The 18,685-nt window shown below is 39.6% G+C and overlaps 1 protein-coding gene across 1 annotated transcript in view; it reads right to left on the bottom strand.

The window, feature by feature from the left end:
• Positions 1-18,685, bottom strand: part of MYO5C (myosin VC) — a 1,763,334-nt gene that overhangs the window by 1,092,413 nt on the left and 652,236 nt on the right. The window contains exon 10 of the mRNA XM_044078824.1: positions 14,680-14,844. Within this exon, the coding sequence (XP_043934759.1) occupies positions 14,680-14,844 (165 nt within the window). The remainder of the gene's footprint in view (positions 1-14,679; positions 14,845-18,685) is intronic.

Consider the following 18,685-nt stretch of genomic DNA (forward strand, 5'->3'; position numbering starts at 1 on the left):
ATATATACTAACTCCGAGATCGCACAAACACAACACAAAAGCTCACTCACACACGCGCATTCTCCAGTCCCTCACACACACTCTAAATCCCACTCAAAACCCTTACAAAACACTCACTTACCTGACATAACACCTACATCCACACACGGCACCATGCACCAACAAAACACAAACCCGGACATTACGTAGCACAACTTCATAACCGCGAATTCGACATATATTCGACATATGTGAAATTCGCGATTTTGAACGTTTGCTATTCGTAACATTCAACTTTATAGCTTCAAGATACTGAAATTCGACAGTATTTCGATGTTATAAAGTGAACCCATATATATATATATATATATATATATATATATATATATATATATATATATATATATTAGACACAGAGGTTTACACACCCCTGTTAGAATGTCAGGTTTAAAATGAGACCATGATAAAATATTTCCCACCTATAATGTGACCTATAACCTGTACAGTTCAATTGAAAAACAAACATCTGTTAGGGGAAAAATATAAAAAATAAAAACATGTACAATAAGCTGGGTGCATAAGTGTGCACACACTAAAACTAATACTTTGTTGAAGCACCTTTTGATTTAATCACAGCATTCAGTCTTCTTGGGTCCCCACCTGCCATTAATTAAACAGAGAATGATTAACCCCAAATAAAGTTCAGCTGTCCTAGTAGGATTTTCCTGACATTTACTCAGTTGCTTGCCACAGCAAAAACCATGGTTCACAGAGAGCTTACTAAGCATCAAAGGGATCTCATTGTTGAAAGGTATCAGTCAGGAGAAGGGTACAAAAAAAAACTTTGCCAGGCTTTTGGGTACAGCGAAAAACTTCCCTCGACTACCTCCAGAGATAAGCAGCCGGGCAACCCTTCAGGGATGCTGAAAGGGCTTATCAGAGAAGGATTCTCTGTTGTCCTGGTTCTGCGGACCCCCTCTGCCACGAGGGTGGCATCTGTTGTTATTGTTTCCCCTCTGCCTCTGGTGGAAAAATCACTACGTGTGTCAGGCAAGGCTCCCTGAGATTTACAGAACCTCATCTTACCACTCTTCTGACCCTTGGGATAGGGTCTAGAGGGAATGGAAAAAAAGGACTCCCATGGCAGACAGAGTCTTGCCTTCTTACTCACACCTAGTCAAAGTGTCTTTCACCTGTGGTCCAAAAAGAAAGGAACCATCAAAGGGAGTGTTGGTGAAGGCCGCTCGAAAGGGTTCCACACAGTTACACAGCCGCATCCAGGCATGCCTCCTAAGGGCCACCCTGGTACCAGCGGCTTTACTCGCCCCATTGGCTGCATAGGAAATGAGCCTCATGGAGGAGTTAACAACAGAATTAAGCGTCGCTAGCTGGGAAGCTACCTTGGCTTGTGCTCCCTCAGCTGTTGGATCTTGGAGGGTATCTCCGAGCTCTTTAAGGATATCCCTTTGAAGTTGGGTAAAATGACACAGGTAGTCCAGTGACCTCATAGAAAAGGTCGCTGAAGCGAACATTCGCTTCCCATAGCTGTCCAATGTCCTAGACTCCTTGTTAGGGGGATGGACAGACGAAGAGGTTTCCACTAACTCTTTTTTGGTGGCTGCTGCTACCACCATAGCATGAACAGGGACACCTTTCAAAAGGAACTGCTTATCCTGGGGTCCTGTAATAAATTTACTAGGTCTCCTCGGAGTTGGTTCCACTGTATCCAAAGCTGACCAAGCCTTTCGAGCCACCACTGTCATAAGTGGATCGAAAGGCGGAGACACCCAGGAGGTGGAAGGTTGGGAACCGAAGGCATCCAGAAATACAGACTCATCCTCAGAAGGGGCTAGGGGATTCCAGTTCCCCCTCTGCTTGAGCATTTCCAGGATGTCCGAGAAGGAAACATCTTCAGAGAGGGATCTCGGGGACCCTTCCAATTCATCTAAGTCTGTATCAGAAGTGACAGACTCAGGGGAGTCAATGTGCTTCCTCTTGCACTTCTTCTTCCAATGGGGCTCCTCTGAGTGATTAGGGGAGGCCTCGGAAGAAGAGGAAACACCCAATGGGGTGTGTCCTGGAGCACTGGTTCCCTACACTTGGGGTCTGGAGAAGGAGCAGAGGTTGGCACAGGCACTACAGGGGACGGAGCCTGTGGGACTGATAGTGGAAACGACTCAGTGGCCAGCACACTCCACATGACACTGAAGGCATCCCTTCCACGATGTAGAGAAAGCTCCAGTTGGAATCAATAGGAATCTTTCTCCGCACCAAGGGAGACAGCTCTGAGACCGATGTAGGAGCCGAGCTCACCTGCACCAAAGTTCCGAGAGGGAGAACGGGGTTGGACAAGGGTCCTATGCCACTCGCCCCCTCAGAGCCGACAAGGGAGCCCCGGCACCCAGATCCCTCGATGGACGGCGCCACCGAGGGAATCGGAGTCGACGTCGGAACCAAAGGAGATAGTTATCGGAGCCGACGGTTCCACTACTCGAACCCCAACGAACTCCGGCTCCGAACTCATTGGAGTCTGAGGAGGAACATTGAGAGAAGTGGACAGAGCCAATACCTGTTGAGGAGGGCTGGACAACAACTTGGCTAGTGCCTGTGACTTTAGCAACCTACTGACCACTCTCTCCACATCATGGTCCGACAGCCTAGAGGATCGAGAGGAGTGAGAGGATCAGTGACTACGCTTGCTCTGAAGCAAAGGAGACCGAGGAGCCGAATGCACCGATTCTAGTGAAGGGGACCTCAGCCTCTTGTGGCTCCGCAACGACTCCGAAGCCTCTGATGGAGCCGATGGGGAGATTGTCTTGTCGGTGCCAGCCGGAACCAACGTGGAAGGTAAATCCTGAACCAAAGATGGCTCCAAACTTGGAGCCGACGGCTTAGTGGATTTAGGGGATTTCACAGGCTGTGAGCTCTTGGCCGGTGAATCCTGGGGTTTTAAAAGACCCCTAAGAATAAGCTTATTCTTACGCTTCTGCAGGACTCTTGGACTAAAGGCATGGCAGATAGAACAAGAGTCCTGCAGGTGCACAGTGCATAAACAATAGACTCAAAAAGTGTGCCCATCTGTCAGAGACATTTTCTGACAGCAAGAGTCACACTTCTTGAACCCAGAAACCTTGGATTCCTTTTACATCCTTGAAGGTAGAAGGAAAAAACAATTATAACAATAACAATCAGAAGCAATATACAGTCTACAAAAAACACACTACTATAAAGACTATAGCTAAAGGGGCTTTTTTTGGTTTAGATAATAGGAAAGCCTCTAACTTAAACGGCTGGCCTATAAGAGAAAGGGAGAAGGAAAAGCCTCTAACTTAAACGGCTAACCTGACAAGAAGATTTGGTAGCTACAGGAAAATGACCCCTTAAATGAATCAACAATGCTGTCAAAATAACAACCAGTGGCTTTTCTAAACATTTAATCAAACATTCTTGCACCTCAGAATATCACTGCCTTTAAAGGAAGTTAAAAAATATGCATGCATGTATGCGTGTGTGTATGTATGTGTGTGTGTGTGTGTATATATATATATATATATATATATATATATATATATATATATATATATGGGATACAGCAATGGGAGCAAGTTCTACATCCTCTTATGCTAATCTGAAAATGGGCCTGCTTGAGATAGAATATCTATACAGTGTACCTTTTTCTCATGATAATGTTGTTTTATATATTTGATTTGCTTTACATATGGGATTGTTTTGTGTTTTTTTTAAATAGCTGTAGAAAAAACAAGGAACGTTCCACCACAGTAAAACGATATGTAAAACTTTAATAGATAAAATCCATTTAATCGCTCAGAACCAGGACAAGCGCTTTCGGCAATATGCCTTCTTCAGGTCCTGATTTATTCTGTCCTGAGTATCCGAATTTTAAAATATTAACATCCAAATACAGAACATAACTTTTAATCAGATGACCCATCCAAAAATATAAACATACAGTCATTTTTTCGCCAGTTTTCATGATCCAACCAATCATACTTTGTTAAAATACGGAAGTTCACTTTTTAAGCCAATCGAATATCTCATCATTCTCTTCTTATTCACTTTCCTCCAATGTGGACAAGCTTATTCTATCCAGGATATATGGCCAATAATAGGCATATAAACGCCATGCTTCTTTTTATCATCCACCAGAAGCAAAAACTTTCCTTCAGTGCCGAGTATCATCCAATCAGATGAAAAACTTTCTTTCAGTGCCTAGTAAACAGCTTCCCATAACTAAGACACTGCAAGTCGCTACAAATTGTTCAAGTATCTGCTGTGTTTATTACTTCTTGGATCCCAAAAAATGTTTCTTTTTTTATTTATTTTTCTTTTTTCTTTTAAGTATGTCTACTTATGACAGTTGCATGCTTCCTGTTTAAAGTACTTTTTGTTTCAGTTTATCTACTGTAAAAACAGCCTCATACTGTTCTCTGAAAATATAGTAACAATATCTTCATAGAAACTTTTTGTCTTTATTTAGTTGTTACTCTCCAATATTAGAGGCTGAAACTCTCAACTTCATATCACTAGTCTTTAGAAAAACACTTTGTTGCTGTTCTTGTCTATAAAGATTGTTTATTTGCTAGAGAGCTGAAGCTTAGTGTCAATGTCAAGACATGTTTACCACATATTTGTTTTGATCTGCCATCTGTTCAAAAGACAGTTAATTCCTTTGCAGTATTATACTATTAACTGTCAGTAAAGTATAAACCAAGTATAACTTTAACTGCATCAACTGGCCAATAGGACCCCAGAAAAAAATGGAAGATTTTCTGTTCTGACCAATAGAGATCTTCATGTAGAATGCCACTGTAAAAAACAGTCCCGTACTGCTCTTCAGAAACATGACAGTTTCTTCATGGAAAGTTGCTCTTTATTTAACTATTGTTCTTCAATAGTAATTGCTGTAACTTTCAGTTGCACGTCACAAATCTTCAGAAGAAACAGCAAGTTACTAATATCACCTATAGATTTTATTCAATAGTGGGCTTGGACTTGCTGTCATTGTCTAAATTTATCGGTGACTTCTCTCTTATTATCTGTCATCCAATAAGTACACAACAAATTCCTCTGCAAATCTGGTGTTACCTCACATTAAGGTGTAGAGCAAAGGTGGCTTTAACTACTCAAGAAGTGGCCAATAAAATCTCAAAAAAGACAAAAGATTCACTATTCTAGCCAATAAAGATTCATTCTCTTCTACACATATTTTATGCCATGGCTTGCGTCCAATGACAGTCTTGAACTTAATGTCAATGACTAAACTTGTTGGTAGCTTCTCTCTTATACTATCCACCATCCATTCAAAAACAGCGAACTCATTCGCAATGTTACTATTGAATAGTAACTCACATTGAGGTGTAGGACAAGTATAGCTGTGACTATGCAATAACTGGCCAATAGAATCCCAGAAAGAATGGAACATTCACTATTCTGGCCAATAAGATTTTTTTCTCTTCTTCATATGCTATGCCAAGGCTTACATCCAGTGATAATTCATAATAAGAATGTCTCCTAATCTCCATATTCTATGTATAGTAAAACTCCATGGCGGCAAGTTCTACTTTAGCCAGGGAAAGTATTTATCGACAAATATCAGAAGAAGTCTTTGTTCTTATAAACATACCATATTTGTCTTTCTCATCAGAAGACTAAGATCTTCATCCGATTACTTTATCATTATAACTTCATATTCAAATTTCTCTCTTCTTTTATATCAAATGAATCACGTTGTTCATAGCACTTTAAATTTTCTATCATAAATAAACTAAAGATTCCATCTACTTCTTTCCTCTATAGCTCTTGATTATTTAGTAAAAGACAATTGTCAGAGCTAAGGTAAAGAGACAATCAAATCTCAGCTTTCCTTTTACTCGACCAATAGGGAGAGTGGCAAATCTCTAATTCCACCAATAGAAGTGTCACTTCCCTTACAGACAAGTCTTTGCAATAGCAATTATTACAATATTGTGTACTTATTTCACATTGCAAACTTCAATCAAGGATAAATTGACATCTGTTTTTTCTATCTGCTATTTTTCTTAGATTTTAGATTTTTACTATGCATGGGGAATTGTCAATGGCCAAAGCTTCAAAATATTCAGTCTTAATTGTTTTTCACATGATCAATAGATATGCTTAGGTGACAAAAAACTCAATTTCACCAAAAAATAATATTTCCTAAGGCAGAAGCTCTTACTGAGGTGGTCTCACACCCAACAGCAAAATACTATTATTCTACTGAAAAATCATTCTAATTTTTACTGCTTAGTCTCCTTTCTTTCAAGAAAGGTTTTAATGGTACTAAGCCATTTAGACCAGGTGGATGATCTGCTCTCAAATTCATAATCCATTTGGCCTCTTCTATTTCAATTCTATTAACTAAGTCTTTGCAGTAGGTTCTAATTTTGAGATGACCATAAATTTTAAAGAGTGTGCAATATTATCTTGAATATGGGTGTACAGAGCATTTGTCTCAATTTGATTACTTATATCTGATTGGTGCTTATATATAAGTTTCTTTAACATCCTATTCATTTTTCCTACATAGTAGTTTGGACATCTAGTACAGGTTGCAATACAGATACCATTTTTACTATGACAACTAGCATTGCCATAAAACCGGTATCCTTTCCCTTTGGTGGGATGAGTAAAGTTGTTATTGGTATTAATTACAGAACAGGCCTTATATGTACCACATCTATAGGTGCCTACATTTAGAGAAGATGTTTTATTTCTTGTTCTTGATCCATTCTTATTACATAACATCCTTTTTAAGTTATTTTTATTCTTGTAAGTAAAGCAAGGAGCCTCTCCAACTATATCTTTTAACTTATTATCTGAGGTCAGAATGGGCCAATATTTCTTTATCACTGAACATACTGTGGCACTGTCTGTACAGTAAGTAATATTAACCCTCATTTGCTGTTGTTTATTCTTATCTTCTCTAATATCAAAAGTGTTGGATTTTTTAATATTACTTTGCCCATAGGATGCTGAATAATGTCTTCCTTTTTAACTCGTAAGCCCATAGCTTGTTCCTCTGTCATCTTGATTTTATCCATCTTGTACCCAATTTCTTTGAAGTCATACATCAATTTATTCTCTTCTCTGATGTAAGTCTCTCCTTGTGTACAAAGCCTGGATATATGTGTCACTTGTCAACTATATTGCGAAACATATGCCCAGGATGCATGCTGGAGTGATGTAACATATAGTTTCTCTACATAGACTTTCTAAACTGCATGGTGTCAATTCCCTTTATTGGGTCTAGTTGTAATTTCACATCCAGGAAATCAGTATTTTCTCTGGATATACTGACCTCAAACTTATGGAAGATAGCAGTCTTGGTTAAATACTCAACAAACTCATTTACTCTTTCATCCCTTTACCATAAAACAAAAATATCGTCCACAAATCTATTGTATAGTACAACATTTTTATTCCCTAGATTTTCTTTGTCTGTGGCCCATTTCTTCTCCCATTGGGCTAGCACCAAATTGGCGTAGCTGTTAGCGCAGGGGGACCTATTGCCACCCCCTCCTTTTGCCAATAGTAGCTGTTGTCATATAAAAACACATTACTCCCTAACACCATGTACAGATAACATAAGTCTTACTTTTCTTCTCTTAATAAATCTCCTATAGCCTCTACGCCATACTGTTTAGGTATAGATGTAAATAAACTATTAACATCCATAGTAACCAGGAGTAAATCAGAAAAACAAGTTTTATTATTCATCACTTCAAAGAGTTGATTTAGAAACTGTGCTGTATCTTTAATCACTGAGGGGACATTATCCAAGAGTTTCTTAAGTTCATCTTCTAAATAGATCGACAAAGGTTCCATAGACCATCCTCACCCTGCCACTATAGGGTGCATAGGAGGTTTCAGATTATCTTTATGAATCTTTGGTAGCCCACTAATAGTGGGCACTACAGGATGTTCTACTGTGAAAAAATCATACATATCCTTAATGATACTTCTATCCATCAGTAGCTCATAAAGGATATAATTTATCCTCAGTTTCATTAGGTCTAAATATATCGTATTGATTTTCTATGTCTCTTGATCACTCAACATGTTTAATATACTTCTTACATAATCTTCTGACCCCATTACTACCACCACACCTCCTTTATCAGCAGGCTTGATGATAATGTCATCTTTCTTCTGTAGCTCTTTCAATGCTTCATATTCTCCTTGGGTTAATTTATAATAATGTCTACCATTCATTTTCTCTCTGGTTTCAAAGATTTCTTGTTCACATAGATGTACAAAGATATCCACAGTGGGATGACTGAATGGAACAAACGTACTAGGTTTTCTGTACTTTTTCCTTTCTTGATCCCCTATCAAGTTGCGATTATTTCCAAAAATATGTTTCAGTGCAACATTCCTTCCGAAACATTTCAGATCAGTTGCAAATTTGTCAAATGATGATTTTACTGATGGTATAAAGTGCAACCCCTTCTCTAGGACACTAATTTGTTCTTTGGTTAGATGGCGTTCTGATAAATTAACTACTAGGGAATTCTTATTCACATTTTCCTTTTCTTTCTTTCTCTGCTCATTAACCTGGCTGTTCGTCATTCTTTCATCTGTATTAAAAAAGGGAGCTGCTGTTCTATAGGTAAATGTATAGCTCCCTTTTTAGGCACAGCTCCAGACCCATTATCATGTTCTTCATCCGGGAGATCAGTCACTACATTGCTTATAAGGGGTTCTATGTTTTTATTAACAGTCATGGCTTGGGTTGCACTTTCAATGCTTTTATGTGACTAACACTTCTATTGTCTTTATTCTTAATCATTCTAATTTCATTGTTGTGATGTACTTCTATGTTGATCATAGCTCCAGGTACACTCATTTCTTGCTTATGGGGTTCTATATTAATTCCATTCCTAGGTTGTTTATTCTTTTTACCATTGAATTGGTTGTCTTCGGCCATTCAAACAAATGACCCTGTTTGATATCATTATAATCCCACAAAAATGTATCAGTTTTAATTTCTTTGAGTTTCTGCTCATATGCTGTTAATTTATCCTGCAGACTCTCTAGTTTACTAAGATTAACATCTGAAAGTTTCATATGCTCCAATTCTTTTTGTTTTAATTCAATAAGTTTACTAGTTTCTTCTTCCTGTGGTTTGGAAAAGTCTATAAGTAGTTTCATGTAACTAAAACTAGTTTGAATATTTATAGCCTGCCATTTAGCTAACAGCTCTGGATACATATTGTCGTAACTTGGCATACATTTCACTAGTAACCCTCAAGGTATCAACTGATGATGAAGGCACGCTTCCATATGGAAGCGTTGCCATTGTAGCCGTTTGAGCCGATAGGATGCATTTTCAACTGTCTTACATATTTCCTCAAACCCCAAATCTACAGTTTCAACAGAAGGCATAATTATTTCAGTTCTGTCCAAATCCAACTGCAACAAAGGATTCAAAGTACCTGTTGTTATTTCTGTTGTCTTCTTTTCCTTACTGATTCCATCTCAGAGACATGACTGTTGATCAACTCCATTTTAGGCAAAAATCCCATGTGTAGTGTTACCATGACAAGCTAAATAATCCAGAAGAAATTTAAGTAAACACTACCAAAGTACGCTCCCAGAAAAAAGAGAAAATTGTAGAAAAAACAAGGAACGTTCCACCACAGTAAAATGATATGTAAATCTTTAATAGATAAAATCCACTTAATTGCTCAGAACCAGGGCAAGCGCTTTGGCAATATGCCTTCTTCAGATCCTGATTTATTCTGTCCTGAGTATCCTAATTTTAAAATACTAACATCCAATCACAGACCATAACTTTTTAATCAGATGACCCATCCAAAAATATAAACATACAGTAATTTTTCACCAATTTTCATGATCCAACCAATCATACTTTGTTAAAATACATAAGCCCACTTTTTAAACCAATCGAACATCTCATCATTATCTTCTTATTCACTTTCCTCCAATGTGAACAAGCTTATTCAATCCAGGATATATGGCCAATAATATGTATGTAAACGCCATGCTCCTTTTTATCATCCAACCAGAAGCAAAAACTTTCTTTCAGTGCCGAGTATCATCCAATCAGATGCAAAAACTTTCTTTCAGTGCCCAGTAAACAGCTTCCTATAACTGAGACACTGCAAATAATAGATACAGTTCAAGTACCTGCTGCATCTAATACTTCTTGGACCCCAAAAAAATGTTCTTTTTCTATTTATTTTTAAACCCAACCCCTGCCCAAACTCTGATAAACCACCAGAATAAATTACAAGTCTCTTTAATTCTTACTTTATTGACACTATCGCCAACATTACCTCTAACTTCTCCCATCCTCTCCCCAGCACCAACACTACCTCTTCACCATCATCCTCCCACCACCAATCTCCATCCACTGGCACTCTCCAAATGACATATATCTGTCTCCACCACCAATTTTTACACTCAATCCTATCCCTACCTACCAGATAAAAAAACTGCTTCTAAAACTAAAGCCATGCTCCGATGCTGCTGACAATATCTCTGCCAAACAACTCAAAATAGCAGCAGACTCAGTGGCCTATCCCATTAGCATCTTGATTAATAGATCCATACAGGAATCATATATCCCTGGACTCTGGGGAAAAAAACTATATTACCTCTTCATAAAGGCGGCCCTTCATCTGACATCTCCAACTTCTGACCCATAGCGCTACTCTCCCCTATCTCAAAAATTCTAAAAAGGTGTGCTCAAAAACAATTTTTAGACTACCTTCTAAAATATAATCTTCTCTCTGCTGCTCAGCATGGTTTCTGCCATGGACATAGCACATCCAATGCATTAAACTCATTCTTAGACACTGAACAAAGCGTGAGACTCTGGTAACATTGTCTCAGCCCTTTTCCTGGACTTATCTAAAGCTTTTGATACTATCTCCCACCCTATCCTTCTCTCCCAACTCTCTAGTATCAGCTTATCTCCTCAGTCTCTTAACTGGTTCAAAAGCTACCTCACTAACAGAGAGCATGCTGTTATAAATGGCAACAATCCATTTCCCTTTACATCCATAACCCTGCTGGTGTTCTGCAAGGTTCAATTTTAGGCCCCCTTCTGTTTAACATTTTCATTAATAATCTCCACCAAGCTATTCAGCAGGCCTTGCTAGTCCAGTAGGCAGATGATTCCACAATAATCTGCTATGCCCACAACTTAAACACCCTAAAACAAATCACCCAGGCTACTTTTACCACACTAGAAACCTAGCTTCACAATAATCACCAATGTCCAAATCCCCCACCAAAAAAAAAAACAAACTTATGATCTTTACTACCAAGAGAAATTTACCCATTAATTTGACTAACTTCAAAATTCTCTCCCTTAACTCTACTAAAATTGAATTAGTTACCCATACTAAGCTATTAGGGATAATCATAGATGAAAATCTCAAATTTAATCATCACATTCAAAATAACAAACAAAACCCATAAGAAACTGGAGCTACTATACAGATGTAACAAATTCCTCTTCCCTCCCTCCTGAACAAACACTAGCTCTTTCATACCTTCTACCTTCACTTACTTATGGTGGTCCCCTAATAAACTAATCTGTAGTTTTCCTTATGACAAAATTAGAAAGATACTATAATAAGATTGCTAAATTTGCTACTAATAGTCACCACTCTACTCACCACTGTTTTTCTCTTAAGCAACTACAATAGCTCATATTCCCCATTACCTTCTCCTCCTCCAACTCACCATCTCTCATAAACTTATATATAAACCTTACGACTGTCCAGCACTCAGCTCCCTCTTTAACCTGTATACGCCATCTCATTCCCTATGCTCTGAAAACCAAACTTTCTCCAAGTACACAAACCCAAACTACCTGCAGGTCAATTCCTGTACTCCTGGACAATCTCCAAAATTTGGAATACTTTTCCAACATCTATACACCTTCAACCAGGACTTTCTAGCTTCAAAAGTGCACTGCATGGTCACTTCTCTTCCATGTGGATCTGTAACTGCTCAATCCCCTCCTCAGCCATTACCTTAACTCAATCCTTCCAGCTCACATGCTCACAATTTCCCTTCTTACTCTTATACTCCCAAATGAGCATCTTATCTAACACTTCCTCCTCTCATCCTTCAACTTCCTCCTCCCTCCCTCCCTTACCCTTCTCTCTCCATTTACCACTCTCCCTCTACTTCACCAAACTACCTCTCCCTCCCCTCCCTTTTCTTACCATTTCTCCCTCTCCCTTTCGAATTTCAAACTTCCTTCTCCTGCACTGTGACTGATCTCGAACTCTTACTAAACCTCACATACCTCCTAATCATATTCCTTACCTCTCTGCCATCACAAACCCTTTCCTCAACGCCTTCACTTTAACCTTTACTTCCTTGTTCCCATTTCTTGACCAAATAAAGACTCAGTTGATACACTCCTTATCCTCAATCATCACTGTATTTTGTCTTGTACTATGTAGGCATATTAGATTTCTTTATTGAATCTTAATTTATAATATGAAAGTTTTCTTTTTGTTTTTCCAGTAAGTTTTTGTATCTTCTGTAATTTTATTCTCTTTATCCTAAAATACTTCTTTGTAAAAAATGTTTTAACTTTTGTTTAGTTTTGCCTAGTTTTGTTAGTTTTCCTCAGTTTTGTTTTCTATGTAAATTCCTTGGAGCTTTTCTCCCTGGGTCTCCACTGAAAATGAGCTAGCGCCCAGTGGACTTTCCCGGTAAACAAATGTCAGTAAATGAATAAATGCTATAACCCATGCATGGGTCCCCTCAAATTATTTCCAGTATGATCCCAGTTATTCTCATTAGGGTTAATATATAATTATTGACCATGGGATGGGTGAGACCAATCTATAACCAAATGAGATAGGTTAATTCAAGCACAAAAAAGGGAAAATGGCTAGGCTTAAAATCGCAACTAGCCTAATACTTAACTTATGAACCTATGAAATATCAGGAAGAAAGGTAATAAAATTACACAGAAAGGAAACTGATGCCTATACTTCCATACAAGGTGGTAGTCATTATCCTGTGTATTTAATTTCAGCTCTACCTGACTATGTTAAGACAGAGGGTACAAGGCTGAAGGTGTCCATTATGATTACTGAGAAGGATGGCAAAGGAATTAGATACAGCACAGGGAGACAGACAACCAGTATGGACAGTCAGAAGGGCTGCGAGTGGAGAAAGGGGAAGGGAAAAGGATACAAATAAGCAGGATAGCAGCATGGGGCAGGAAGTGAAATGAGAGCCAGTGTGGGACCAGATAAAAGGGTTTCTGTGACTGGAGACTCGACAACAAAGAGAGTAAGACTTTTGGAAAATAAGACAAGAAACAGCAGATTTCAGTGAAATCAGTACAGTGGCTAAAACTCAGTAAGATGTGGAAGGAAGACAGCAGTGGGGAAGGTCTGATGCATGTCTTGGTGCACGTAAGCACCAGTGACTTGTGAGACACCAGTGGCATGTGACAGCAAGCACAGGCAAAAAAGGATACAGAAATAAGAAACCCAGAGGAAAGCCATCTGAAAGACAAAGGGTGGAGGGACAGAAACATAAACAGAAGATAGAGGAGCTTTAGTTTTTCTTCATAAATACAAAATAAGACTGAGGGATATGACAATGGTGCAAAACAGCATTTCAAGAAGATAGATACGAAGCAGTCTTCCTAGCCAGGAAGGATACAGAAGGAGACCAGGTAGCAGAATATATGGACTAATTATTCCACAGACTTCTGTAAAGTACTTCTTAGAGAGGACTACTGGAATGGGTTGTGAAAAGAGAATCCGTACCACACAGGGCTGTGTGATACAGGTAGAGAAAGACTAAGTGAGAGCAGAATGCTAAATGCACTTAAAAGACAGACTACATTGTCATATTGCCTTCTGTTATCAGGCAATGTAATCCAGTGTGATTATGACAATTTGTCCGAACACTAGTAGGACTTCCCCTGTGCAGAATAAAGGGAAACTCTTGATTGCTTTTTATAATAAGAACAAATATGATCTCCAAGTTTCAGGTTATTAGAATTTGGATGCAGTACCAAATGCTGTTAAAGGCAGGACAATTTCACCATGTTCAATCTTACCTGATGAGGTAGACACAGCCTAAAAAGAAAAGGAAACCACAGTTGTTCTAGCCTTTTTTGATCTATCAGTTTATCCTAACCATGAATGAAGTAGCACTAAGAAGAATCTTCATAATATAGTACAGAAAAGTAACGCGAAAAGCAAAATAGTACAATCTTTGCATCACTAACAGGCCATTGCCCTGCCAAGCCTATTGAAATAGAAGTCCACAGTAGTATAAAGCAGCTGGTGATTCCTGTGAGCAGTGAAGGAAATTTTAGAGTTCAACATATGTGGAATAAACTACTACCATGTATTATTAAGAATGCAGTCCAAACTGCAGTTGCCTTGACAGACAACTACCTGAGAATATTAAGAATTGTAAGTAGCTGTATCTGAATATATTACTTTTAGCACCACTGTCGGTTTGTCATTACTATACCACCCCACCCATAGTGCAGACCTCATAAGTACTGTGCCCTGGCATCACCATGAAGCGGCTAAGCTCAAGGATAAAGCCAAATGTTGCTAAAAAATCAACTCTTAATGTTGTTACAGCAGGAACAAACAACATACAAACTTGATTGATCTGACAAGTAGCAAATACCTGATCATTTTCTTCCTTAAGCTTCTTCAGCTGTTCCTCGGTTTTCTTCTTTTGTGCTACTGATTTCTCACACTCTGACTCAAGTTTATGAAGTTTGTCGGTATCTGCTGAATGTGTTGAAGCAAGTGTGGTCAACCTCTCCAGTAAACCATGATTTTGCTTGTTCTGCAACAAAAATGCATGTCATTACTTCACCCACTGAGCTCATTTAAGTTGATATTAAACATTTTAAATTTGCTATTGTCCGAGCAATGTTAAAAATTATACAGTTCTTTATTTTACCATGCGCAGACTAGTATAAACACAAAACGTGGTTTGAACTTCAAGAGATAAAATTACCAGATCCCCACTAACAACGGCTAAATACACAAATATAATCCAATCAGCGAAGAAAATGTCCATTTACAAGATGGTCATTATAAAAGCCACTCCTGAAGATATACTTTTGCAGCATGGACTAAACATAATGGTTAATAGTACCTACTAGAACCAACTTAATGGCAACTTTCAAACATTTCACTGGGATCATCATGGAGGTAACATTAGATATAGTCCACTGATTTAAATGGGGTAGTTCCTCTATAAGTCAGATTTATTTCAGTATGAAAAGCACATAATCACAGAAGTAGACAAAGGTTAAAGCCAGACCAATATACTTGCTCTTCACAACAGCCCTCCTACTTAAAAGTAAACGTTCAGAATCAGAAATACTTTATTGATCCTGCATCAGAAACTGCTTGAGTTACAACTGCACAGATAAACATGGACACAACATAGACCAAACGCATATGTTACACAATTAAATATGACAGATACTACACTCACTTATGTTACCCACATATACACACCTACCATAGGTACACTGTTGACCATAGCCAATGCATTAGATGAGTTTGATGCCACCTATATTAGTCACATGAAAAGGGAACCTTCCATATTAATTTCCACTAACACTAGGATATGGGGTATTACACATTCCAATACTTTAACTAAGGTATAGCATACTGATACTTTCACAGATGATTAATATTTCACTGAAAAAACGGAGAAATAAAAAGGATGGGGGAAAATAAAGAAACATGGGTAAGAGTTTAACATTGCACTATGTGGTATCCTTCAGTAGTTGGGATGGTGCTAAGAGGTGTTACAGAGTCTGGCTGTGGGCAAGAAGGATTTCCTGTGAAGTTCTGTGGAGCACTTTATGTTCATTCAGTCTCTTGCTAAAGGAACGCCTCTGTCCAGCCAACAATCTGTTGAGTGGGTGGACAAGAACACGGACCGAAACACAAAAGGAGGGGGTGTATCCATATTCATCAAGGATACCTACACCTCCAGGTTAGTGGCACAGCATGATCCCTCTGAGATCATTCATGTGCAACTAACATCGGGCAAATCTGCAATGCAAATTCTGGCCTGCTACAGATCACCCTCCATGACCCAGGACCACCACTCCACCTTTCTAGAGGCACTGGAAAACATGAAGGTCCTCCCGAACACTCTGATATTGGGCGATTTCAATTACCCTACTATTCACTGGGAAAACTACTCGAGTACAAATTCCCAGGCCCAGCTCTTCCTGGAATTCATCAACTCAAACGCCCTAGATCAGATGGTAAACTCCCCTACCAGAGGTGAAAACATACTGGACCTGGTCATCACCAACATGGGCGACAGGTGTTCCACACCGGAGGTCAACTCGTCACTGGTTAGATTCAAAGATAACCACAAAGCCTTCTTAACTATGTTAAGAATCTAAGTGGCAACTCGCAGATATGCACTGAACTAGTGCAAAATAGCACAAAAACATACTGAACCTACTGATATTGCCAACATCCTGGCAGATAGATTTACTGCAAACTTCACCCCCCTCTCACCTCCAAAAGGGCCCACAACAATACCGGAAAAGTGTAGTGTCCCACAAATCACATACGCACAGGTGAAAACAGCTCTTTCAAAAGTCAAAAACACAGCATCAATGGGACCAGATGGTGTCCCAGGCTGTGTCTTGCACAAACTACAGAACGAACTAACCCCCCACCTAAACACGCTTTTCAACCTCAGCCTCTCCACAGGCTATGTGCCCACAGAATGGTGCACAGCAACGGTTATTCCTCTCCACAAAGGAGGGGCCACAACTAACCCTGGTAACTATCACCCCATAAGCCTGACTAGCCTGGTCTGCAAGGCTATGGAGCGCATCATCATGGAACTCATTAACAAAGACATTGGGAACCTCCAAACACTTGACCCGACCCAGTTCGGCTTTGTTAAGGGCAGATCATGCCTACTAAACCTGGATGACTTCTTCGAGACAGTCACCAAGGCCACAGACGAGGGAAAGGTGGTTCACACAGCCTAACTTGACCTCACCAAGGTTTTCGACACCATTCCACACTCGGGTATTACAGAAAAACTCACCAGCCTGAACATAAACCCCTACATCATGAGATGGGTTGCCAACTGGATTACATACAGAACTCACACGGTAAGAATAGTGGGCTACAGGTCCGACTCTAAACCAGCCACAAGTGGTGTCCCACAAGGCTCGGTCCTGGGACCCCTATTGTGTGGCATATACTTCTCAGAAGTACAGGCAAACACAGGAGGACTATGGCTAACCAAGTTCACCGATAACTGCAAACTGGGAGCCATAACTGACTATCCGGCTGACATGGACATCCTCCAAAATGGTCTTACTGAGACAGACACCTGGTGTCAAAGTCATGGTCTCAAGCTAAATGCCAAAAAATGCATAGTCATCCCATTTGGGAAAAACAAAACACCCATGAATTACCACATAGGTGGCAGCCCCCTTAATACAGAAGAGGTAATAAGAGATATGGGGACCCAGGTAGATAGTAATCTCTCCTTTGACAATCATATTCCCAAATAGTTAGGATATCCTTCTATGTGGCCCATCTAATTACTAAAGGGTTCGCATCTAGAAATAAGCAGGTTATAGTGCCCCTCTACTCATCACTCATTAGACCCATCATAGAGTACAATGCTCCATTTGGGATGTACCTCACAAGACACTTCCAACAGCTGGAAAGACCACAAAAGTACCTCACCAAGAGGATTACTGGCCTCAAACATATGTACTATGCAGCCCGACTGAAAAAACTACGGCTGTACTCAGTGGCATATTGCTTACTCAGAGGTGATCTCTGCCTGACTTACAAAGCCATGTCCAACTCAGAATTGATGGACATGCTCCACCTAAAGAAATCCAAGTCACTGCAAGCCACGCGCTCTAGTGATCTAACCCTCGCCACAACAATAAATAGAACATGCTGGAGGGATAGATTCCTATCACAGAGACTCCCCATGCTTTGGAACAAAATTCCAAATTACATCAGGCAGAACCTCTCACTAACACTCTTCAAGAGAAACCTTGACGAGTGGATGGATAACAGAAAATACACCCCTGGGATCACTTCATTGGCTCTGCTTGACAGAGGATCAGTTAATTAATCAATGGGGCGGCGATAGCCGACACACTCTGGTTAGGCTTATAAATGCCCTCGGGCAGATAGCCTAGTACCTACCTATGACAATATTTTCCATGATGGACTTTAGTCACTCTAACATTCTTCTCTCAGCCATGGTTTTGAGGGTGTCCAGTACTTCTCCAGCTACTAAGCTAACCTTCCTTACCAATTTATTGAGTCTGTTTACCTCAGCCTTCTTTATGCTACTACCCCAGCATGTCACTGTGAAGAAGATAGCGCTGGTCACTACAGTCTCATAGAACCGCAGCATAGTGTTGCCGACTCCATAGGATCTGAGTCTTCGTAGTAAGTGCATTTTACTCTGACCCTTTTTATATGCCACTTGTGAGTTTTAGGACCAGTCTAGCTTACTGTCCAGGTGCACTTCCAAATACCTGCAATTCAAACAATCTCTAATTCAACCCCTCTAACTGACAGAGGGGGTCACTGCAGGACAAGATCATGATCTCCCTGGATCTAGTACCAGCTCCTTCATTTTACTGATGTTCAGCTGC

Source organism: Protopterus annectens, chromosome 7.part1 (genome assembly GCF_019279795.1).
Source record: "Protopterus annectens isolate FY-2018-M chromosome 7.part1, PAN1.0, whole genome shotgun sequence".
Taxonomy (NCBI): domain Eukaryota; kingdom Metazoa; phylum Chordata; order Ceratodontiformes; family Protopteridae; genus Protopterus; species Protopterus annectens.